We start from the raw sequence: 24,991 nt of genomic DNA on the forward strand, positions 1-24,991 counted from the left end.
CAAGACGTGGCCGGCCGACTTTAACTTCAGCCTGGGGATGCAGCACTCCAGGTAGGCCCCAGTACAGCCCCTCGGCAGCCGGGAAAGTCACTGACCGCAGGCGCGAGTCCCAGCAGCTCGCGGGCATCTATCGAGGAGTCAGCAGGCCGGGCTTAACACACTGCTCGCTCCAGACGACAAGGGAGCTTAGTGGGGAGGGCTGCCGATCGGCGGTTTGCAAAGTCCGGCGGCTCTTCCCTCGGGCCGTGGGTGCATCACGGCGTGCAAGACTCCGCAACCACCCCTCAGCAGCAGTCTGTAATGTAGCCTCTCTCAGTAGGGGGCTGGTGCTACCCAAGGATACGCAGGAGACTGGTTGTAAGGTTGAGGAAGCCTTTATTCATCTATTAATTAACTTTACCGAGAGAGCGCCGGGCTAAACGCTCCGTTCGCTGCTCTCGCGCCGCGCTGACTGACGCGCATGCGCAGTAGCGTCCGATCTGGCCGCTACGCGCTTCCTGCCCCCTGACGTAGAGCGCGTCAACTAGACCGCGACACTACATATCTCCCCCTTTTATACCACACAACACACTAAGCCTACTCTGGTGGTCTGTCCATTTCATAGTCTCTGAACTTGGCTGGTCTCACCACTGCTCGCCCTGTGTCTTACCGGGGTGGTATGTCCTTCTTGACCTCCTTCTGCGACCGGACTCCCTCTTCTACCTTCCGGAGTGCCCTGGCCCTCTCTTTCTCCTTCCTCCTCGTCTTCCCGGGCTCTTTCCTCTGGGGCCCAACCATCCTGTATGTCTCTCTCTCTGTCTTGTTCTTCTCTCCTGTTCTCTCCACTTTCTCCCTTAGGAGCTCCTGCTCCCCTTGTCGTGCCTTCTGATGGTGTCGCCCCTTCCGCGTCCTCCCGGGGCCATTGTAAGATTTTGTTGCACTTAGCCATGCGGTCATGGGACCACACGTTTCCGTCACTGAGCAACTCTGCTCGGTCGTACACTTCTTCCACTCTTAGGGGTGGGGAGTACTTGCTTTCTCCCTTTCGCTTTAGGGTTGCCAGCTTCACTCTGACCCACTCCCCTTTTTCCAACTTTGCCTCCTTCACCTTCCTCTTGCGGTTGTAGTGTTCTGTGTAAATGCGTTGTGCCTGTTCCAGATTGTGTTGTACAACCTGTGGTAAATATTTCATTACCGGTACTATTTTTTATGCGGTAAAGTCTAGTAAGAATAACTCAGTAAATATAAGAGGCAGAATCCGTGGTATTAGAGGTTCTAAAAGGCTTTATTCCTCTACAAAGGAATTACAGTTCGAACTGCAGGCTTCAAATTCCATCACCACGAAGGTTCAGGAAGGGAAGGCAATACATTATTGACAAGTAATGATATTTATATGAAAAGGTTTACATTAAGACAGATGCAAGAGGCGTAACAACTGATAATACAGATAATGACACACATACGTAATGAAAAAAGGCGTATACATAGGCGTAACTAAAAAAGTCATTAAACATGATGTCACAAGTGGGTGGATCCATAAGAGAATCCTGCAATGTCAGCAGAAATATTTGGCAGAGATGCGCGCGCAGCCGCATGACGTGTGATTGACGTGCAACTAGAGGGTGAAGGGGACTTGACATTTAGCTCTACATGTGGAGACAGAAGTCTGAGGGGTCATGTCAACCTAATCCCAAATCATATCTAATATCTTATGTTTAAAGAACTGTATTATCCAAAAGGAAAGGTCTCTCGGACGGAGTCTATTCTATACTGACTGTTAGTGCGTGTACAAGCGTCTAAGTGTCTACATGAGATGCGAGGGGGCAGGAATCTTCCATGGTAACAGGGGCTATGAATTACTTGCATGAGGACAGTGAGGCCTGGCCCTTTGCACTGTAGCTGGAAGAATGTTTACCTAAACTACTAGACAGGAATGCATCGGATGAGGAGCGGAGCAGATAATCTTGAAGGTGAAATACAGTTTTTGGCAGGCAACAGGCTGGATCAGGCACCGTTAGCCGCGCAGGGAGTAGGACAAAGTTCATGGATACAGATGCGGGCTCGGACTGGAGCTTTCAGAGGCAGAAGGCAGGAAAAGGCTTGATGGCAGAATTCAGGGCCTACTCGCCTGAATCTGTAAAATGTGGAAAGTGAACCACATAAAGTCGGTGGCCTTTCATACTTAGGAATGGAATATCTGACCCATTCATGGCGGATCTGAAAGAGGACATGTTGACGGTGGACGCACATGTATTTGCGTCTTCATAACTGGAACTGGAGGGAACATACATGTACTTATAGCATGCACATGGAGCCGTTGGGGTCTACGATAGGGGACATAACTGATCACAAAATTCATATTTCGTCATTCCCTCCTTGTCCCCTACGGACCCTCAGGAGATATCGATCTTCATCAATCCATCGATCTGTTCATATAGCATCATTTGTTCTTCTTTCTTCTTCCGGGATCTTGAACGAAAACTTGGATGCGGGATACACGATGTGGCACACAGACCACAAATCGCTGGCCCACATTGTAGACATAAACAGCAACTGAATAGTATGAGAAAGCCAATACCTAGGAAGGATAGGATCCTCCATCCCCAGGCTGACAACACGCTCCAGAACCAACCGGACCAAGTCCAGGTGCCTGGACTCTGGTGTATCTGGCTTATAATCTTATGAAGGCGAGTTATGGCTTTATATACTGACGGCGAGTTTTCTGGTATGAAAACACAGCAACTTGATCCGATGACCCTACAAGCTCCGCCCCTATCGGCCAGGATGACGTCAAGGACAAGACGATTTTGAAGCACAACAATCCGCATAGCAGACTGCTCTTCTGTTAAATTGCCTAAGGCGGAAGTAGTCTCGTTCACTACTGCTTCAAGGGTTCTAGTTAATCTACGTATCAGCTTACTATTAGTGACTGTACCTATATAGGGAAAGAAACCTTTATTGAAATCTGTGTATTGCTCCCATACCGTTTCAGTGTAATCGACAATCGGGAGATCTCTCTGCTGTCTATTGTGTACTAAATGGGTATTTCTGTGATAGTCAGGAGGGGCTAGGAAAACAGGTGGCAGAAGGAATTGTGGAAATATGGATTTTTCTGGTCAGTTATGTCCCCTATCTTGGACCCCAACGGTTCCATGTGCATGTCACAAGTACATGTATATTCCCTCCAGTTCCAGTTATGAAGACGCAAACACATGTGCGTCCACCGTCAACATGTCCTTTGACAGATCCGCCATGAATAGGCCGGATATTCCATTCCTAAATATGAAAGGCCACCGGCTTTATATGGTTCACTTATGCCACTTTTCAGTCCAGGCAAGTAGGCCCTGATTCTGTCATCAAAACTCCTCTTGCCTTCTGCCTCTGAAAGCTCCAGCCCGAGCCTGCATCTGTGACCATGAACTTTGTCTCATTCTCTGCGCGGCTCACGAAGCCTGACATCAGCTTACTCTCTGCCAAGAACTGTATTTCACCTTCGAATTATCTGCCTCCCCCTCAGCCGATGCATTCCTGCCTAGTAGTTTAAGTAAACATTCTTCCAGTTACCAAGCAAAAAGGCCCATCTTCTCTGTCCTCATGCAAGTAATTCATAGCCCTGTTACCATGGAATATTCCTACCCCCTCGCATTCAGTGTAGACACTTAGACGCTTGTACACGCACGCACAGTCAGTATAGAATAGATTCTGTCCGAGAGTCCCTCTTTTATGGATAACATAGTTCTTTAAACATAGGATGTTAGATATGATTTGGGATTAGGTTGACTTGACCCCCCAGACTTCTCGTCTCCACATATAGAGCTAAATGTCAAGTCCCCGTCACCCCCTAGTTACACGTCAATTACACGTCATACTGCTGCGCGCGCATCAATGCCAAGTATTATCTTATAGATCCACCTATGTATTACATCATAACCAATCATGTTCCTTTTTACTCATTATTACACCCATTTTCGGTTACGCAGACCAAACGTCAATGTCCTTATCAATTGTTACGCCTACTGTATTCACTTCATTATAATGTATGTACTATAAAAGTTACTTCTTGTCAATAAAGTATGTACTTCACTTCCTGAACCCCCGTGGTGATGGAACTTGAAGCATCCGATTATAATCGATTATTGGAATAAAGCCCATTCCGAAACTCTAACATCACGGATTCTGCCTCTCATTTTACTGAGCTATTTTATAATGTTTCTGTATCAAATTCAGTCCCGGTAAAGGAATTTTTATTTACCACATGATGGCGCCCGAACAGGGACACTTTCTCATCTCACGCGCCGGCGGTGCGTTGCAGGCCCGGTCTCCTGCCACAGCTGGACGGCAGCGGCGGTGCGTCCATTGGGGCGCAGGGGCGGAGCCCCACTTACCATGCACGCAAATCAATCCCCAGAGTAGACCGGCAGCAATGGCAATGCAAATGATGCATTGCGTCGGACATGAAGGGGGTGGGGCCGGGGGGCGAGCACAGTAACTTGAGACTAGTTGACAGACAGGCAGCGGCTCGCAATTTTATTGCGCATGCTCGAGTTTGTCTCACGACAAGCACGAGCATGCGCATTCGCCGCACTGTCTGCCACTGACTACTGTACTGAGAGGAGGGGGCCGAGAGGCCGAGGGTTGCCTCTGCAGCAGCCCCCCTCTAGGTATCCGGGCGAGCCCTATCCGTGCTCTTTCGCCAATCCAGGGCAGGCGCTGATAATGCAGCGTCTCTGGATTGGCTGAGAGCCTGCTACAGCAACGAGTAACTGCTAATTGGGTGCCGCGCACCTATGGCCAATCACTGTGGCTTATGTCTGAACACAGTGACAGTGATTGGCCATGAGGTGCGCACTCCAGCAGTCGGTCGCGTCATCACGCACGCGGTGGTGCGACACACTGTCTGCTCATAACCTCGTGGCGGCGGTGCGTTCAGAGGAGTCGACCCGTCGTGACTGAGTGACTCGTCGTCGTCGTGTGTGTCATCGTGAAAAGTACCTGGGCTGAAGTAAGTACTGTATGAGAAAACAATAAGGAAATATGTACTAGGCCTGTAGCTCTTACACTCGCCATGCTTCTGGGACAACACATAGGAGATGGCAGCCCTGTTTCGGCAGCTTGAGCTGTTTTATTATCATCTGTTGTAAAATATTGCCGCGATCTTCACCAAAGGAAGGATTGTGAAGACCGCCGTATAAACCGCAGTGATGAATATAAATGAGCGAGCAGCTCTGAGACTCACTAAAATATGCATTTTAATGGGGAGAGGGCGTAAATTGAATTTCCCATGTGCTACAAATCCCTAATGGCTCGTCGACATGTTTGAATATATTTTCATGAATGCAGAGAGGTTGAGTTCTGAAGTGGGTCCACGGATGCGTGAGTGGAAGGATGACTGAGTGTATATGTGGAAAGACCAGATTTCGAAGACCAAAAACAAGCTACTGACATATGCATGTAGGAGTCCAAAAAGCCGTGACTACAGGCCCAGAAAACAGCTCCTCTTTCGCCACATCAATGAAAACTTCGATAGGATGTCACGAACGAGCAGCGGGGTGGCCATCGCTGTATGGAATGAACCGATAACTCCCTCAGAACTCGGCAATCTATTCATCCATTCAGAATACTGACCACTTCTAAAGTCAACATCTCTCAGACGACAATGGAGCAAAGCACTCTGGAGAAGAGCTGTGTTGGAACGTGGGCAGTCAGGGTCGGCTCAAATTATTATAATGAACGTCAATAATCACCGGTGTCCTGGAACTTAGCCTCCATATTGAGCCTACAATTAAGCACCAAGAGTACCCTTTTAACGCGGGCACCTAAGGGTAGCAAAGTTGAGAAGTCCAATCACACTGTCTGACTGCGAGCTCCCCGACCCCGCGCTGTTAACGTGCATCAATCAAACTCCTCACTCACGCCATTCCTCCACGCCTAACTCATGCCTTGTTTTAAAAATGTATTAAAGACGATGGGGACGGTAGTCTGTCCTCCATGGCTATGGAGACAGCGACCCACATGATCGGGTGTTTGTGTAGTGTTTTTAAAAATAATGAAATGGCGACAGCGTCCTTGGTGTGAGCATGCCTGTGGATACAGGTGGAAGGCGTTACCTTGGGCTGCGCCATCTTCACACGCAGAGTGGCACACACTCTTTTCCACACAGATCAAACGTGCTCCTTGCCGTCTGTCTTCTGAATGATTTCATGGAGCTTCGTTCATTGCAACCCTACTCATGAAATTATGACACTGGACTCTGCTTTTCCACTGGCTTCTTCTTTTACCGCCCAATCTTTTCCGCCTCCCCAGGCCATTTCCACCAGCAATGGGCTTTTATTCCCAATCATGAATTGAAAAAAAGTTCGAAAGAGGCTTTGCCTCTCAAATTGGTAAAAGGCTGTTTAGTAAAAAAACGCATCAAGCACAGTTAGTTAAAAACGCATCAAGCACAGTTAGTTAAAATGGTGCTAAACGTACTTATGAATCTCATAACTGTCTGATATACTAATAGTGTGGCATAGAATTTTGCTTTATGATCTGGTTACCCATAGACATTGGCAAGCGTAACCATTCCCTCCAGCTGACCCCGAACAATGAGTGACCTCCCTGCTTTCACCATCCTAGAATGTGGAATCTTCTTGGAAATGTTGTAATTGTATGCGTGGTATTATGTGCGTTGCAGAGTCGCAACTAGAGCCAAATTTCGGGGGGGGGGCTGAATCTTTTAAGCAATAGGCAGAGTGGAGCTGCAGGGGCTCTTAGAAGGGGTGAAACAACAGCGAGGCCTCATTAACATGCAAATGGTTTTTAAAGACCTGTGAAGTGCTCGGGTGCGGCTGTGTGTGCGCCGGGATGCTGTCTCAGCCCGGGCTTCCACACGCGACGGGGGGGGGGGGCTGGCTGAAGCCCTGTGAGTCCAATGGGTGTTGCGCGCCTGCGTTGTAATAACGTGTGCTAAGCAACGCGCTGTAATGACATACAACCAGCAGCTGTATTATGAAAAGGAGAACAAAGCAGCTCCTCGACTACAAAATAGAATCGTGACTCCCTTTGTTTTCGCTTTGCTCGGGGATTGATATTGTACGCACCGGGATGTATCAGAAAGTTAAGGGGATCCACATTCTCCCCAAGGAGGTGAATCTTCTGGAGAAAGGCCATTGACACCTCTCTAGCATGGACACACAATGTGCGTCTTTTCATGGGAAAACTTAAACCCACCCTGCACGTTCTAAGTCAAACATTTAAAGGTGTCCTAGTCCTAACTGTCTAAGTAAGCAGCAATTCATGCTCCAGCAAAGCTTAACTCCAAAAAAACAGGATAGAAAATAGAAATGCATATGTCCCACAATTATGTGATAAACCGATAGGGCGTATGTTGGGCGCTTGTGAGCTAGGAGCAAAAACAATGTGTGTGTACGAAGAATGGTTGTATGCGCACTTTCTCTGTCCATGTACACAACCGAGCGATGAGGTGGGTTTCAGCTGGGTGTGCAATTTATCACCCCAACTAGGATTTATAGTTTATAGCTGCACAACCCGAAATAAAATAAAGGAGCAAAACGCTGTTTTGAAGCAAAATCCGGTAGATTTACAGATTTTAGAGACAGTTCTCAAGGGGAGCTCTTGAAATAAATGCTTGAAGATCTGCACCAGTACCGGGCAGAATTACCCTTCGGTGCAGCATGCACGCCAAGCTTTTCACACTATGCCCATGCACACTGACTGAACTACTCGCACGCTCTGTCCGGGTGGGTCAAGCTCCTTGCAGATTCACGACGAGACGCAGTTTCACGCTATTTTTTCACGTTGGACTACTACCAGTGTTGCACTTCTTAATGTATTGATTAAAGGATAATTTGAATTTAAAATTGTGATCTATTGTATTCCATAAAGATACTGAAAGCTAAAGATCATATCATTATTACATTTAAATGTAAGCAGGTTCCAATGGATAATTTTAACGTAGCAGACTAAAAAAAAGTCTGGTTTCCCCGAACATCAAACAAAATAAATATTTTAAGAACACTGTAGTTATTTTATGTTAACTTGAAGAACTGACGCTGGTAAAATTCATTGGGATTACTTGTATTTTAAAAGCAATGCTTGTCTAGTTACAGCACGTTATTTTTATTTTCAGCACCTTCTAAAGCTTGACAACCCTTACCAAATTTTTGGTCATATTTCCGGCGAAGAACAAGACCTCCTTTGCTGCTCTTTCACCCCGGCTACGACCCAGCAAACACCAGAGTTAAAGGTAAGGAAACTGATGCTATTTTTTTTTTAGATTGGAGTTAGAGCTATGTGTGTGGTCACTGTACATGGTGGTTGGGGTAGGCACACATTCTGAACATTGTACCCTCAGTAGATGGAATTTACTAACAGCCTTAGCCCTGTGATTTGGCCAATAACGGTTGTTAACAGCACTGCTGTTAACAACCGTTATTGGCCAAATCACAGGGCTACAGCACTAACTATCCCTTGCCTTGTTCAAGGCCCTCAAGCAGTGTCTGTTTCAGTGCCTTCAGCAACCACTATGGCACACAGAGGCAGCAGGCAGTAAGGCTGTATTTTTAGCAGTCATGTTGTGCAAAGGGGAGCTGTTGGAGATTTATTGCGATACTGCACAAGATATATGTATTTATACTGCAATTTTATATTATTGCACCGCACCTTATATGTTGTACTTTGATTATTGGCAGGTTTCTTTAATATATATTGGTAAGGCCAGCATCGTCATCATGAATACAGTACAAGAGCTGATTACAAGGTCATTCCAGGCACGGCCACTTCAAGAGAAAATAGATTTAAAGCAATTGGGACCTCATCGGCCTGACCTAAAACTACAGCAAACTTCCCAGGACAGAGGAAAAATGTCCACACGTACATTCTCAAACGCCTGGTACACAAAAGCTGATTGGCTTACAGGGTGCCCTTTAAGAAATTCTCTGTTCTGCTTCCCCTGCTTGCTGTTTGGTGGTGAGTTTTCTTGGACAAATCAAGGAGTAACAGACTTGAAGCATTTGTCTGAAAAAATAAAGAAGCATTCACGCACAAGAAAGCATATGGAAAACCTGACTAGACTGGGAATGTTGGGGGAAGATGCTCCGATTGAGCAGCAGATAAGTGATGCATACCGCAAAGCAATACAGAAACACAATGAAACAGTTGATAGGAACAGACAGATTCTATCCAAAATAATTGATTGCATTCGTTTCTGTGGTGCTTTTGAACTGGCATTGCGAGGCCATGATGAATCGGAAGGTTCCCCAAATCCTGGAATATTCAAAGGCCTTGTGGATTTAATAGCAAGCATAGACAAGGATATGGAAGCACATTTAGCACGTGCTACAGTCTTTAAGGGCACCTCTAAAACAATACAAAATGAACTTCTTGACTGTATGCTCGAAATTATGAGAAGCCATATTGTGCAAGAATTGCAAAACACAGACTTTGTGGCTATTCAGGCTGATGACACCACTGATGTGGCCACTAAAACACAGTCCGTATTAGTGTTTCGATACATTGACAATGACAGACAAGTTGTGGAGAGGTTCTATGGTTTCACACATTTAAGAGACTCTAGTGCAGAAACCATTACTGCAGCTATACTGCGTCAACTGAGCTTAATTTTTCCAGAGCTGCCTCAAAAAAAAAAACTTATTGCGCAAAGCTATGATGGTGCGTCCGTAATGAGTGGAAGCCTTAGTGGAGTACAAAAGAGAATTCGAGATGTGTACCCTAATGCTCATTATGTGCACTGTTACGCTCACCAACTTAATCTTATTATGCAACAGGCAGTATCAAAGATCACCGAGACACGGATTTTCTTTCAGGATATAGGAGGCATGGCAGCATTCTTCTCGCGTTCCCCCAAAAGAACAGAAGCACTTCATGACATTGTAGACAAAAGCGTTCCAAGGGGATCCTCAACTCGTTGGAACTTTAACATCCGTACAGTCAACCTAATCTATGAACATAGAGAGGACCTTCTGAAATGTTTTGAAGCCATAGAAGCCAATGATGAGTTTGATTACAAAAGTCAGATTGAAGCCCATGGCTTTGGTAGAACACTACAAGACAGAGAGTTTCAGTTCTTACTGTATTTATTTCATGATATAATGCTAGCTGTCGACCTGTTATACAATCAGTTACAAGCACGAGAGATAGATACTGTCAAAGTGCAAGCATATACTACTATGTTTGTACAAAGCATAAGCAAAGTGAGAGATGGGGTTGACAATTTAGAGAGCAAACTGCCAGAGAAATATTTTTTCACAAACCACAGGAAAAACATCACCACTATGGTCCGAATTGCAAAGGAGATCTGTGACATTGTAATTGTGCAGGCACGAGAGCGTTTTTCTTTCACTAAACATTTGGTGAGTGCCACATTATTGCAAAGTCAACAGTTTGCCAAATATGATGAATCCTTCCCGGAGCGTGCTCTGAATGAGGCTGTGGGAGCTTATCCTATGCTCAATAAAGAAGAGCTGAGAACTGAGTTGACTGTACTGTACGGAATGCCTGTGTATCGGAAGGCCACAAGTGCCTTGTCTTTGCTGGCTTTAATCCATAAACTTAACATGGAAAAGTCACTTGGAGAGACAGTGGCTTTACTTAAAATTGTCATAACCACTCCTATGACAACAGTCGAGGCAGAACGATGTTTTTCAGCCTTAAAGAGGATTAAGACATTCCTGAGAAACACCATGCTTGAGGAAAGACTCAATGCTTTGGCAATGCTCTCTGTAGAGAGCAAGCTAGTTCAGAAAATCCCGGACTTTAACACTAAAGTTATTGAAAAGTTTGCTGCTCTTAGAGAGAGACGGGCTGATTTCATTTACAAAAAGTAAACAATGTTGAATGCTGCTACTTTGCAACCAGTTTAGTTTGTTAAATAAAAAACATCTGTGAGTGAGGTACTCAGAAATGCATTGTATCTCGAAGTCTGTTATGAAGCTCTGTGGTTATACACTGAATAAGCAGCTACCTATGTTATATGACATCTCTTTATTAATGTTATAACTGCACTTTCACAATTGCTTTATTAACCTTCCTGCTTTCTCAAATTTGCTTGAAAATGCACCATTTCTCTTCTCTTTTTTCAAAATTTTCTCGGGGGGAGAACCCCCCCGAACCCTCCTTATAGGGGTTCGGGCTCGCTCGCTACGCTCGCTCGCTACGGTGAAGTATACCAATCATTTTACGCCCCACCACTTTAAAATGTCACCAGCCGCCCCTGCTGGACGGACAATAACGCGTACCAGCAGGATTTCCTGTATCTCCCTCCGGTCAAGCGGGGGCGACTGAGACTGCGATCAACACCCAGACGAGGCGGTGAGAAGTGCGAAGTATCCCGACCAGAGCCTAGCTGAGAGAGCAAGATCCGAGGTATACAGAGACCCACCAGTCCGAAGTCAAGCCCAGTGTCCGACGAGTCGAGTTGAGTCGAGTCCAGTCCGGTTCAAGTTCAAGTTACTGAGGCCTTCCGTTTCCGAAGCTACCCGGTGAGTACCATTGCTGGGGAGGCATTTCTGACGTGCACATAGGTTGTGCCGGTCAAGACGGGTTTGGGTACACAAATCCGGTCTGCACTGTTTTAGCAGTGTATCTGTACTGTTTAGCAGTATATCAAGTATTCCGAAGTATCTAGTTATTGTCTAGTTATCGTCGAGAATTAAGCTTGGTGATTAGTTATGCAGACGATCATCATTGTTGTTTCAGTTAAAGGTTTAATGTTAAAATGTTTAAAGTGTTTAAGTATGTTCTGTATATCGTGGTATGAATGACTGTTCATTATCGTGTTTATTGTATTAAGTCTGTTCAAATTCAAGTATCAGGTCAAAATCAAGTATAAGGTCAGTTCTCAATATGCCGCTCTTTTCGAAATTAAGACAGATCACTACCAGAAAAGGGGTTCTCGAAGAAGCCGTCCCTATTCCTCCTAGGGACACTCCAGGGCACTTTATGTATCACAAACATGGCTTAGACGCTATATTATTTCTTGATTTATGGGTAGACTATACCAAGGGATTACCAGAAAGTCAGAGGTGGCCCACAGCGGGGACCTGGGATGCAGAGTGCATCATGAAAGTCGAGGAAGAGTTATGGAAAAGAAAAGTCAGACAGTCACAGAAAGACGCCGTTGAATTATGGCGTAAAGAATCACATAGACGAACAGAAAAAGCACGTAGACAGGAAGAGAAGAGTAAAGAGAATTCCAATAAAGTTCGAGAGAATCTATTAATTGAGGAAGGTATCCGAGTGAAATCAGAACAAGTAGACAGACAAAGAAATGCCCTTATGAATGGTATGTATCCCCTTCTGGCCGAAGGATTGCCTAAGGCTACTCCAGAGATACCGAAAGACTTGCCACCCCCATTATTCCCAATCAAGGTACATCCTAAGGGGCATCCTAGAACCGCAGAAGATGTTTTTCTTTCCTCATATTTAGATGACGCAGCTCCCGAGTATGCTAATTCCGCCCCACGTAGACCGCATACCAGGGAGGTCCAACGCCAAGATCCAGCACCCGTATCCCTGCAGCAACAAATCGAGTCACAAGTTCCGGCAAGCACATCTGTTTCTGCATCTGTTCCTACAAGTACTTCTATAGCTGAGTCCACACCTATAGTTGCTGTGTCACGTTCGACGAATCCTTTCACACCCGACGCCCCAGACGGGGCCACGGGAGGTGCTACCAATATTTTTTCTACGCCACCTAGAATAAATAAACTTATTTTCCAAGAGTCAGCGCATTCACGTACACCCAAATTCGTAAGTGATCGTACGCTTAAGGAACTTCTTATAGATTGTAGATATGACCCGGTGCTCGGTAAAGAGGACGAAATGATCCTGGCATCATTACGTATCAGACGAGCCGCAGGGTATTTAGCGAAGCTACCAGGAATGACTGCGCATCTAGATAAAATATATCATTTTGTTCAAACAGGGCGAGATCCAGAATGTATTAACAGAGCTATGGAATACCAGAAAGTAGAGATACAGGGGGAACTGTTGCGTTTCCTCATAAACTGTGTGATCAGAAATCAAGACCGACCGGGGGTAGATCCGGAAGCAATGAAAATTCTTACAAAATGGAGCCAGAATATATCAGAAGGGAGACACGATAAGCAAAATTGTATAATAGCCATGTGCCGAAAGATCCGTAAAGAAATAGAACGCCTACACGAGGAGAGATTAGAGACAGACGAGTTCGAGCAAAGCGAGGAAGAAGGGTCAGGACTGCCCGCCGGACAGTCAGACACCATAGCCTATGTAGGTAGAGGAAGATCTTGTAATAGGAATCAAACTAGATGTCATACTGACCCAATACGTCCAATATGTCCAGATAATGACAGGAATTTCCAAATACCTATAATTAACATAAGGTCTAACGAGCATTCGTTCCAAACCGCCGACAAACTACTCCGAGAACGAAGGGGTTATCATTTTCTCGATTCTATGGATGAACAAGATTTAGCGAGGGCAGCTGTTCATTGGGTGGACAGTCCCGGAAAATATAGTGATGAGACAGTAGTACGCACATTTTTGAATCTCACCCCAGATGAGCAGAGGTTAGCTGGGATTTATATGATTCAACAACTCATTATACTATATCAGAGTCAGCATTCGGACCCTGGTCCCTTACCTGACATATTGACTGAATTGCTTATGAATAAATGGAGAGGTCCAGGTACCAAATTAATTAAAGAAATTCTAGTATCTAGAAAGCAGTATATTCTTTTTGTATGCTCAGAGCATGTCTCATTGCCTGTCAAGGAAAGAACGACGTATCACCTGGATAGACAGAATCCCTTACGAGAAGTACACCCAATAAAAGGCGAGGACAATCAGTTTAAACGTGTATTTGTATATACGCCTATATCGAAAATAGAATTGTTAGAAATGAAGAAAGTAGTACCCAGTCATGACAAGGACCCAGCGGGTTTTCACCGAGAAATTAAAGACATGTTACTCATGGGAGAGTATACCTACCCCGACATCATGACAATATTAAAGGTGTTGATGCCTGCTGGCATTTATGAGAAACTCAAGGAAAAAGAGTGGGAGGTAGGTGATCAAAAGATAGAATGGTCAGCATTAGAAGCAGAAGAAAGGGCCCGAGGTCCAGGTTCGGGGCTTGGGGACAAAACTAAAGCACTACCAGGTCTACTAGTACAGGTACTGCCACGTTTATTAACTACGAAAAAGGAAGATTGGGGTACAATTTCAGCCTGTAAACAGAAGCAAGATGAAGACACTAGCGATTACTATGCCCGATTCGAGAAATGTTTTGGTATAAATAGTGGCATAAAAGCAAGTAGCGAATCATACCCGCATCTGTTTGTAACAAAATTAGTGGAAAATGCCCTGCCCCCAGTAAAGAATAGAGTATTAAAATTCGAGAGTACCTGGCAAGGTAACACTCCAACACAAATGTTACAAATGTTACAGTACCACCACAATAGAATTAAAGAGGAACAAGAACATGAACACAGACGCATGAAAGACACGAAAATGAAAATGCTAGTTTCCCAGACAGTTCCAGCTGAAGGACATAAAAAGGGTATGACACATTCCGATTCAGCAGGACCTGTAAAAGGGACATGCAATTATTGTAAAAAGCCAGGTCATTACGTACACGATTGTCCAGTGCTAAAACATAATATCGCCATAGGTAAAACACAAGAAAGATCACGGCCACTAAGACAAGATCAGAATGAACAAGGAGCTACGCAGCATGCCCAGGCCATGCCAGCCGCACAACAGCCAATACAGTTTGTGCCAGCTGCACCACCGTTGCCTGTTGCTGCCACACAGACAACAACACGACAAATGTATCAGACTGCACAGTATGAATATCCGGAGTATCAACGTTGCGCATGAACTAGCCTAGAGAGGGAAGTTGACTTACCCCTTATCGAGATTCCTGTAGATCAAGAAGGACCTTATGTACATAGTGAATTATTAGGTCAAGATAGAAAATTTTTACTCGATACAGGGGCAAGTCGAACAACTATAAAACGAAGTGAAGTCCCAGGGGCACCCCTCTCAGGCTCACAGAATATTTCCCTTGGTTTTTCAGGAAAACCTATTGTTAATGAAGTGTCACAGCCTCTTCCACTTACGATAGGACCTCTGACCCGAACTACAGATTTATTGCTTACTAAATCATGTCCAGAAAACTTGTTAGGAATAAAAACGTTGAAAGCCCTAGGAGCCATAATATGTTGTTCTCCGGAAGGAGTAAGGTTGTTTTTACGTGATTTTAAAGGTCACTATGTATCTAGAGACATGGATCCCCGACTGCAGACTTTACCTACACATCTATGGGCACAAGGCCCTACTGATGTTGGTTGCATGAATATTACACCATATCGAGTCACACTAAAGGCAGGAGTGGTGCTACCACGAATGCGACAATACAAGTTACCACCAGATGCTGTAACGGCTTTACTACAAATCATTGACGAGCTTATTGCCCAAGGAGTAGTCGTAGAAACAGACTCCAATGTATGTAATTCACCGATAATTCCGATTCTTAAACGAACAGATCCTACAGCTCCGCCAGTATATCGATTGGTTATTGATCTGCGCGAGTTAAACAAATGTATTGTGCCACAATTTCCTGTGGTCCCAGATATCTCGTCATTATTGACAGCTATTGATTCCGAAGCAACATTGTTTACTGTAATTGATCTCAAAAATGCCTTTTTCAGCGTCCCAATAGATCCGGAAAGCCAATATTTGTTCGGATTTAGTTTAAATGGGCGTAGCTTTAAATTCACCCGCGCACCTCAAGGATTTACAGAAAGCCCCAGCATCTATAGCCAAGCACTGAAACGAGAACTTGACAGTATCCACATGCCGGTTAACACTGCCCTGCTTCAATATGTCGATGATCTGCTGATCACCGCTAGAAGCGAACCCGAATGTGAGAAAGCATCACTGACAGTTTTACAATTTCTAGCCGAAAAGGGGCACAAGGTGTCCCCTTCTAAGCTGCAATTCTGTGTCCAGCGAGTTATTTATCTTGGTCACTCGCTGTCCAAGGAGGGAAGGCAGCTTACACCCGACCGCATTCAGTTAATTGCTAACATGTCAATACCCAAGACACAGAAGGAGGTGCGGGCTTTCATAGGCCTCACTTCATATTGTAGACAGTGGATCCCTCAGTATGCATTTCTAGCAAAACCACTCATTCAGTTGACAACACAGGAGGCAGCCACACCGACTGTTCTCCCTTGGACTCAGGAACACACACAAGCTTTTGAAAGCTTAAAGAAAGCTTTATGTCAAGCACCCGTTTTAGCAACGCCATGTTACAGAAAACAGTTTACACTCTTTGTTACAGAACGCGAAGGTACGGCCTTGTCAGTACTCACACAGGAACAAGCAGGAGCACACAAACCATGTGCTTATTTTTCTAGTACATTAGATCCCGTAGCTCAGGCTTTGCCTGCATGCCTAAAATCAGTAGCAGCAACAGCTTTAGCAATCAGACAAAGCGATGCCATAGTGTTAGGACATCCATTGACAGTTCAAGTACCACATGCAGTAGAGGTTCTTGTAAATAGAACGCAAACACAACACTTGACTGTAGCGCGACTTACAGGATACGAGCTTACATTGTTTCAGCCACATATAGAAATCAGACGCTGTAACACATTGAATCCTGCCACACTTTTACCAGTAGTCGGAACAGACCCACTAGCCCATGACTGTATTGAAGTTATTACAATAACAACAAAACCCAGACAAGACTTAACTGATGTCCCATTGTCAGATCCAGACCTGACCTTGTATGTAGATGGTTCATGCATGAGAACAAGTACAGGAGAGTTAGTAGCCGCCTACGCAGTCACAACAGATACTGAGGTCATTGAAACTAATCGTATAACTACTTTGTCAGCTCAAGCCGCAGAACTTATCGCTCTGACACAAGCCTGTATTCAAGCCATGAATAAAAAAGTCAACATATACACTGACTCACGTTATGCATTCGGAGTTGTACATGACTTCGGCGTGCTGTGGCGAGAGAGAGGTTATTTAACTTCCCACGGTGCCCACATTCAGCACGGACCCCTCATTCATGCATTATTAGACGCAATACATCTACCCACTGAAATATCAATTATGAAATGTAAGGCTCATACGAAGGTTACTGATATCATTTCCCAAGGCAATGATCTAGCCGACAGAACAGCTAAACTGATTGCTCAAACTCAAACCCCCGATATGACAAAGACAATAGTCCCGACACCGACACATTGTATGACAGTTAAAGATCCTACTCTTGCCGTAATTGACATACAGACACATGCTACACCAGACGAAATAAAGAAATGGACTGAATTAGGAGGGATCCAAACGGACCAAGGATGGATGATGAAGGAAAAGTCTGTATGGTTCCTTCCTGATTCAATGGTCCAAGTTATAATTAACACTATACATAGTCCAGCACACCTAGGAGAAAAAGCTATGCTAGACAGCATTCAACACCTTTGGTTCAATAAACATTTACGAGCAGCAGCAAAACAAAAGGTCCGTACCTGTATGATCTGTTGTCAGTTCAACCCAGGAAAAAGCGTTCCCGTAGAACAGGGTGGATTTCATACCCCTAATCATCCTTTTGAAGTACTCCAGATGGATTATATCCAGATGGAACGATGCAGAGGATTCAAATATGTTCTCGTAGTTGTCTGCGCTCTGTCCCGTTGGACGGAGGCATACCCGGTTTCAGATTACACTGCCCCGACTACTGCCAAACAGTTGGTTCGAGAATTCTTCCCACGATACGGTTTACCACGTGCTGTTTACTCAGATAACGGCCAGCCGTTCTCATCTGAATTAATGAAACACGTTTCACTTCTGTTAGGATATCAGTGGAAATTCCACTGTGTCCGACATCCCGAGGCAGCAGGTCTCGTAGAAAGACATAATCAGACACTGAAAATTAGAATGTCCAAAATATGCAGAGAGAAAGGGGTCGACTGGGTAGTAGCGTTACCAGTTGCACTCTTTTACATGAGAATGGTAGCACACTCTCGAACAGGGCTATCCCCGTATGAGGTGATCTTCGGTAGACCACCGAATATGTGGGGGACGCCTATACCACGCAAAATAACTGATATTGACTGTAATATGCTGACAGATTACTTGGCTTCCTTGATGTCTGCACTACAATCTTCTCGTTCACAGGTAGCTGCAGCCTTTCCCGACAACACTGAGGTGAAACCCCATGACGTTGTTCCGGGTAATCTTGTCTTTGTGAGGAATTTCGACCGAAAGACTCAGCTGGAGCCCAGGTGGAAAGCACCCAAGTTGGTCCTGTTGACCACAAGAACAGCCGTGAAGATCGAGGGCCGCAAGGGCTGGATTCATTCAAGCCACATCAAGAAATTTCATGGACTATCTTCGGATATAGACATTGTGCCCTGCACTCCCTCACAGACTGATACAAAACTCCCTTTTGTTGAACCTAACAAATCTGAAAATTACAAACTAAAGCTTAGGCCCAACCAGTCGAGCAATTTGATTGTTTAAGTCCTCTCCAAGGTGAAGCGGTTGAATTGTCTCTGACATGTATCCCTTGGACCTAAGTAGAGAAAATACCCGAAAAATGTTGAAACGACAGGCGTATTGTAAATCACTGCGTAGCCACTGCATAGTGACATTATTAATTTTGTTTTTATTGAGTCTTTTAATAATTATTACAAGTATGTTGTTGCACATATATTACCCTATTTCTAGACATGTTTATAATGTTGCTGCTGAACATTCTTTTAGTGACTTACCTCCGCATGAATTGTCTTATAGACTTGCGCTGCGCAATAACACTTTCATTAGTATGTTACATCATTCCCATCAGACTAGTAATGCCACCAATTGTTGGGTGTGTGGCCGACTCCCTCCCTATCAGAATTATGAAGGAGTCCTGCCTTTCTTTCCACATCCATTTACACATAATGGCTCCTGTGGAGCATGGTTTAGCTTAATTAATTCCATAGACTCAGACACAGCAGTTTACCAAGATCATTGGGTATGGGGAAATCTGAACCTAGCTTTACTCAAGGTCTGTTACCCTGACAAAGAGGGTCGCCCCAAAAGAACAGGAACTGATCTAGAAAATGAAGTATATGGATTAGGTAATTTTACACCTAATCTCATGATTCTAAATGTCGTATCTGAAATTGAACTAGTCTTACCCACCATGTCAGTATTCCCAGCGAGGGGTGAATTATGTGTAAGAAAGGTTGGTTCCATACATATGGGCCATAGTAAATGCACTACTATGGTAGAATTCAGTGATCAAGGAAAATCTTCATTTAGAGCTTCTCGCCACTCCTACTTTATATGTGGTCAGACTGCATATATGCGTCTACCTCTAGATTGGGATGGTACCTGCTACATTGCATTCCTTTTGCCACCTGTTTTCCTAGCTCCTCCTGATTATTACAGAAATATTCATTTAGTACACAACAGAGAACGGAGAGATCTCCCCATTGTCGATTACACTGAGACGGCATGGGACAAGTATGTAGATTTTAATAAAGGCATCTTTCCCTATATAGGTACTGTTACTAATAGTAAGCTGATACGTAGATTAACTAGAACCCTTGAAGCAGTAGTGAATGAGACTATTTCCGCCTTAGGCAATTTAACGGAAGAGCAGTCTGCTATGCGGATTGTTGTGCTTCAAAATCGTCTTGTCCTTGACGTCATCCTGGCTGATAGGGGCGGAGCTTGTAGGGTCATCGGATCAAGCTGCTGCGTATTCATACCAGAAAATTCGCCATCTGTATATAAAGCCATCACTCGCCTTCATAAGATTGTAAGCCAGATACACCAGAACCCAGGCACTTGGACTTGGTCCAGTTGGTTTTGGAATGCGGTATCAGCCTGGGGATGGAGAGTTTTATCCTTCCTAGGTATTGGCCTTCTCATACTATTCAGTTGCTGTCTATGTCTACAATGTGGACCAGCGATTTGTGGTCTGTGTGCCACATCGTGCATTCCACATCAAGATTTTCATTCAAGATCCCGGAAGAAGAAAGAAGAACAAATGATGCTATATGAACAGATCAATGGATTGATGAAGATTGATATCTCTTGAAGGGCAAGTAGGGGACAAGGAGGGAATGTGGAAATATGGATTTTTCTGGTCAGTTATGTCCCCTATCTTGGACCCCAACGGTTCCATGTGCATGTCACAAGTACATGTATATTCCCTCCAGTTCCAGTTATGAAGACGCAAACACATGTGCGTCCACCGTCAACATGTCCTTTGACAGATCCGCCATGAATAGGCCGGATATTCCATTCCTAAATATGAAAGGCCACCGGCTTTATATGGTTCACTTATGCCACTTTTCAGTCCAGGCAAGTAGGCCCTGATTCTGTCATCAAAACTCCTCTTGCCTTCTGCCTCTGAAAGCTCCAGCCCGAGCCTGCATCTGTGACCATGAACTTTGTCTCATTCTCTGCGCGGCTCACGAAGCCTGACATCAGCTTACTCTCTGCCAAGAACTGTATTTCACCTTCGAATTATCTGCCTCCCCCTCAGCCGATGCATTCCTGCCTAGTAGTTTAAGTAAACATTCTTCCAGTTACCAAGCAAAAAGGCCCATCTTCTCTGTCCTCATGCAAGTAATTCATAGCCCTGTTACCATGGAATATTCCTACCCCCTCGCATTCAGTGTAGACACTTAGACGCTTGTACACGCACGCACAGTCAGTATAGAATAGATTCTGTCCGAGAGTCCCTCTTTTATGGATAACATAGTTCTTTAAACATAGGATGTTAGATATGATTTGGGATTAGGTTGACTTGACCCCCCAGACTTCTCGTCTCCACATATAGAGCTAAATGTCAAGTCCCCGTCACCCCCTAGTTACACGTCAATTACACGTCATACTGCTGCGCGCGCATCAATGCCAAGTATTATCTTATAGATCCACCTATGTATTACATCATAACCAATCATGTTCCTTTTTACTCATTATTACACCCATTTTCGGTTACGCAGACCAAACGTCAATGTCCTTATCAATTGTTACGCCTACTGTATTCACTTCATTATAATGTATGTACTATAAAAGTTACTTCTTGTCAATAAAGTATGTACTTCACTTCCTGAACCCCCGTGGTGATGGAACTTGAAGCATCCGATTATAATCGATTATTGGAATAAAGCCCATTCCGAAACTCTAACATCACGGATTCTGCCTCTCATTTTACTGAGCTATTTTATAATGTTTCTGTATCAAATTCAGTCCCGGTAAAGGAATTTTTATTTACCACAGAATGCTATGTAACAGGTACCATCCCAATCTAGAGGTAGACGTATATATGCGGTCTGGCCACATATGAAGTAGGAATGACGGGAAGCTCTAAACGTAGACTTGCCTTGATCACTGAATTTTATTACAGTGGTGCATTTACTATGGCCCATGTGTATGGAACCATTCTTTCTTACACATAATTCCCCTTTAACTGGGAATACTGACATAGCGGGCAAGATTGGCGTAGCTTCGGATTCAACATTCAGAATCAGGAGGTTAAGTGTAAAATTACCTAATCCATATACTTCATTTTCTAGATCAGTTCCTGTTCTTTTGGGAAGTCCCTCCTTGTTAGGGTAGCAGACTTTAAGCAAAACTAGGTTCAGGTTTCCCCATACCCAGTTGTCTTGATAAACTACTGAATTTGAATCTAGAGAATTGATCAAACTAAACCATGCTCCACAGGAGCCATTATGAGTGAATGGGTACGGAAAGAGGGGCAAATCTCCCTTATAGTTCTGATAGGGAGGGAGTCGGCCACATATCCAACAATTTGTAGCATTGCTGGTCTGATGGGAGTGATGTAACATACTAATGAATGTGTTGTTGCGCAGCGCAAATCTATAGGACAACTCATGCGGAGGTAATTCGCTAAAAGAATGTTCAGCAGTAACATTGTAAGCACGCTTAGAAATAGGGTAATACATATGAAGCAATACACTAATTATGATGATCAGAAGACTTAGAAAAAACAAAATTAATAATGTTACTGTGTAATGACTACGAAGTGATTTACAATACGCATGCTTTTTAAGCTGCATCTGTCGATTTCTTTCTCTATTCCGGTCTAGAGGATACATGTCAGAGACAAATTCAACCGATTCACCTTGGAGAGGACTTAAACAATCAAATTGTCTGACTTGCTAGACCTTAGCTTCAGTTTATAAAGTTCGGTTTTTGTTTGTTCAACCAAGGGAAGCTTTGAGTCTGTCTGTGAGGGAATGCAGGGCTGAGTGTTCACATCGGACGGTAGTCCATAAAATTTCTTGATATGACTCGAGTGCAACCACCCTTTACGTCCCTCAATCTTCACGGCTGTCCTTGTTGTTAGCAGAACGAGTTTAGGCGATTTCCACCTAGGCTCCAGTTGGGTCTTCCGGTCGAAATTCCGCACCAGAACCAGATCACCTGGAACCACGTCATGGGGCTTCACCTCAGTGTTATCGGGAAAAGCAGCAGCTACCTGTGAACGACAAGATTGTAGTGCAGACATCAAGGAAGCCAGGTAATCTGTCAGCATATTACAGTCAACATCAGTGATTTTGCGAGGTATAGGCGTCCCCCACATATTTGGTGGTCTACCGAAGATCACCTCGTACGGGGATAGCCCTGTTCGAGAATGTGCTACCATTCTCATGTAAAAGAGCGCAACTGGTAAGGCTACTATCCAATCGACACCTTTTTCTCTACATATTTTGGACAATCTGATTTTCAGAGTTTGATTATGACGTTCCACGAGACCTGCAGCCTCGGGATGTCGGACACAGTGGAATTTCCATTGGTAACCTAACAGAAGTGAAACGTGTTTCATTAGTTCGGATGAGAATGGCTGGCCGTTATCTGAGTATACAACACGTGGTAAACCGAATCGTGGGAAGAATTCTCGAACTAGCTGTTTGGCAGTAGTCGGGGCAGTGTAATCTGAAACCGGGTAGGCTTCTGTCCAACGGGAAAGAGCACAGACTACTACGACGAGAACATATTTGAATCCTCGACATCGTTCCATCTGGATATAATCCATCTGGAGGACTTCAAAAGCATGATCGGGAGGTTGAAATCCACCCTGCTCTACGGGGATGCTTTTACCTGGATTAAACTGACAACATATCATACAGGTACGTACTTTCTGTTTGGCTGCTGCTCGCAGATGTTTGTTGAACCAAATGTGTTGAATGCTGTCTAGCATAGCTTTTTCTCCTAGGTGCGCTGGACTATGTATTGTGTTAATGATGACTTGAACCATGGAGTCGGGAAGAAACCATATAGATTTTTCCTTCGTCATCCATCCTTGATCCGTTTGGATCCCTCCTAATTCAGTCCATTTCTTTATTTCTTCTGGTGTAGCATGTGTCTGTATGTCAATTACATCAAGGGCGGGATCCTTAACTGTCATGCAATGTGTTGGTGTCGGAACTATTGTCTTTGTCGCGTCAGTTGTATGAGTCTGATTCTGAGCAGTCTGTTTAGCTGTTCTGTCAGCTAGGTCATTACCCTGAGAAATGATATCGGTAACTTTTGTATGAGCTTTGCATTTCATGATCGATATTGCAGTAGGTAGATGAATCGCGTCTAATAGAGCTTGAATGAGGGGTCCGTGTTGGATGTGGGCACCGTGAGAAGTTAAATAACCTCTCTCTAGCCACAGTACGCCGAAGTCATGGACGACTCCGAATGCATAACGTGAATCTGTGTATATGTTGACTCTTATTTTTGGCTTGAATACAGGCTTGTGTCAGAGCGATGAGCTCTGCTGCTTGAGCTGACAAAGTGTTAATACAATTTGTTTCAATGACTTCAGTGTCTGTTGTGACTGCGTAAGCGGCCACTAACTCTCCTGTACTTGTTCTCATACATGAACCATCTACATACAATGTCAGGTCTGGATCTGATAAAGGGATATCTGTCAAGTCTTGTCTGGGTTTTGTCGTGATAGTAATGACTTCAATACAATCATGTGCTAATGGATCTGTTCCATTTACTGGCAAAAGTGTGGCAGGATTTAACGTATTACAACGTCTGATTTCTATATGTGGCTGAAACAATGTTAATTCATAACCGGTGCGTCTCGCTATAGTCAAGTGTTGTGTTTGTGTGCGGTTCAAGAGAACCTCTACTGCATGTGGTACTTGTACTGTTAATTGATGTCCTAACACTATGGCATCGCTTTGTCTGATTGCTAAAGCTGTTGCTGCCACTGATTTCAGGCACGCAGGAAGAGCCTGAGCTACTGGATCTAACGTACTAGAGAAATAAGCACATGGTTTGTGTGATCCTGCTTGTTCCTGAGTGAGTACTGACAAGGCAGTACCGTCGCGTTCTGTAACAAAGAGTGTAAACTGTTTACTATAACATGGTGTTGCTAAAACAGGTGCTTGGCATAAAGCTTTCTTTAAGCTTTCAAAGGCATGTGTATGTTCTTGAGTCCAAGGGAGGACAGTCGATGTGGCTGCCTCCTGTGTTGTTAACTGGATGAGTGGTTTTGCTAGAAATGCATATTGAGGGATCCACTGCCTACAGTATGAAGTGAGACCTATAAAAGCCCGCACCTCCTTTTGTGTCTTGGGTGGTGACATGTTAGCAATTAACTGGATGCGATCAGGTGTAAGCTGTCTTCCCTCCTTGGACAGCGAGTGCCCAAGGTAAACAACTTGCTGGACACAGAATTGCAGCTTAGAAGGGGACACCTTGTGCCCCTTATCGGCCAGAAATTTTAAAACCGTCAGTGACGCTGTTTCACATTCAGGTTCGCTTCGGGCGGTGATCAGCAGATCATCGACATATTGAAGCAAGGCAGTGTTAACTGGCATGTGGATACTGTCAAGTTCTCGTTTCAGTGCTTGGCTATAGATGCTGGGGCTTTCTGTAAATCCTTGAGGTGCGCGTGTGAATTTAAAACTTCGTCCATTTAAACTGAATCCGAACAAATATTGACTTTCCGGATCTATTGGGA

General features: G+C 44.4%; 1 protein-coding gene across 1 annotated transcript; it reads left to right on the plus strand.

Annotated features, from left to right (window-relative positions):
- Nucleotides 1-7,970: 7,970 nt before the first annotated feature.
- On the plus strand, nucleotides 7,971-11,059 carry LOC146799666 (zinc finger MYM-type protein 1-like). Its single transcript, XM_085627305.1, has 2 exons — nucleotides 7,971-8,227; nucleotides 8,673-11,059. Exon 2 carries the CDS (start codon nucleotides 8,712-8,714, stop codon nucleotides 10,824-10,826), a length of 2,115 nt encoding a protein of 704 aa, XP_085483431.1. The 5' UTR covers nucleotides 7,971-8,227; nucleotides 8,673-8,711; the 3' UTR covers nucleotides 10,827-11,059.
- The last annotated feature ends 13,932 nt before the right edge of the window (nucleotides 11,060-24,991 follow it).

The sequence above is a fragment of the Triturus cristatus genome, chromosome 9 (assembly GCF_964204655.1).
Source record: "Triturus cristatus chromosome 9, aTriCri1.1, whole genome shotgun sequence".
Classification (NCBI taxonomy): Eukaryota; Metazoa; Chordata; class Amphibia; order Caudata; family Salamandridae; genus Triturus; species Triturus cristatus.

Bases quoted from the DNA above. Each gene is read 5' to 3' on its own strand.
- LOC146799666 (XM_085627305.1), top strand. From the start codon at position 8,712: ATGAATACAGTACAAGAGCTGATTACAAGGTCATTCCAGGCACGGCCA.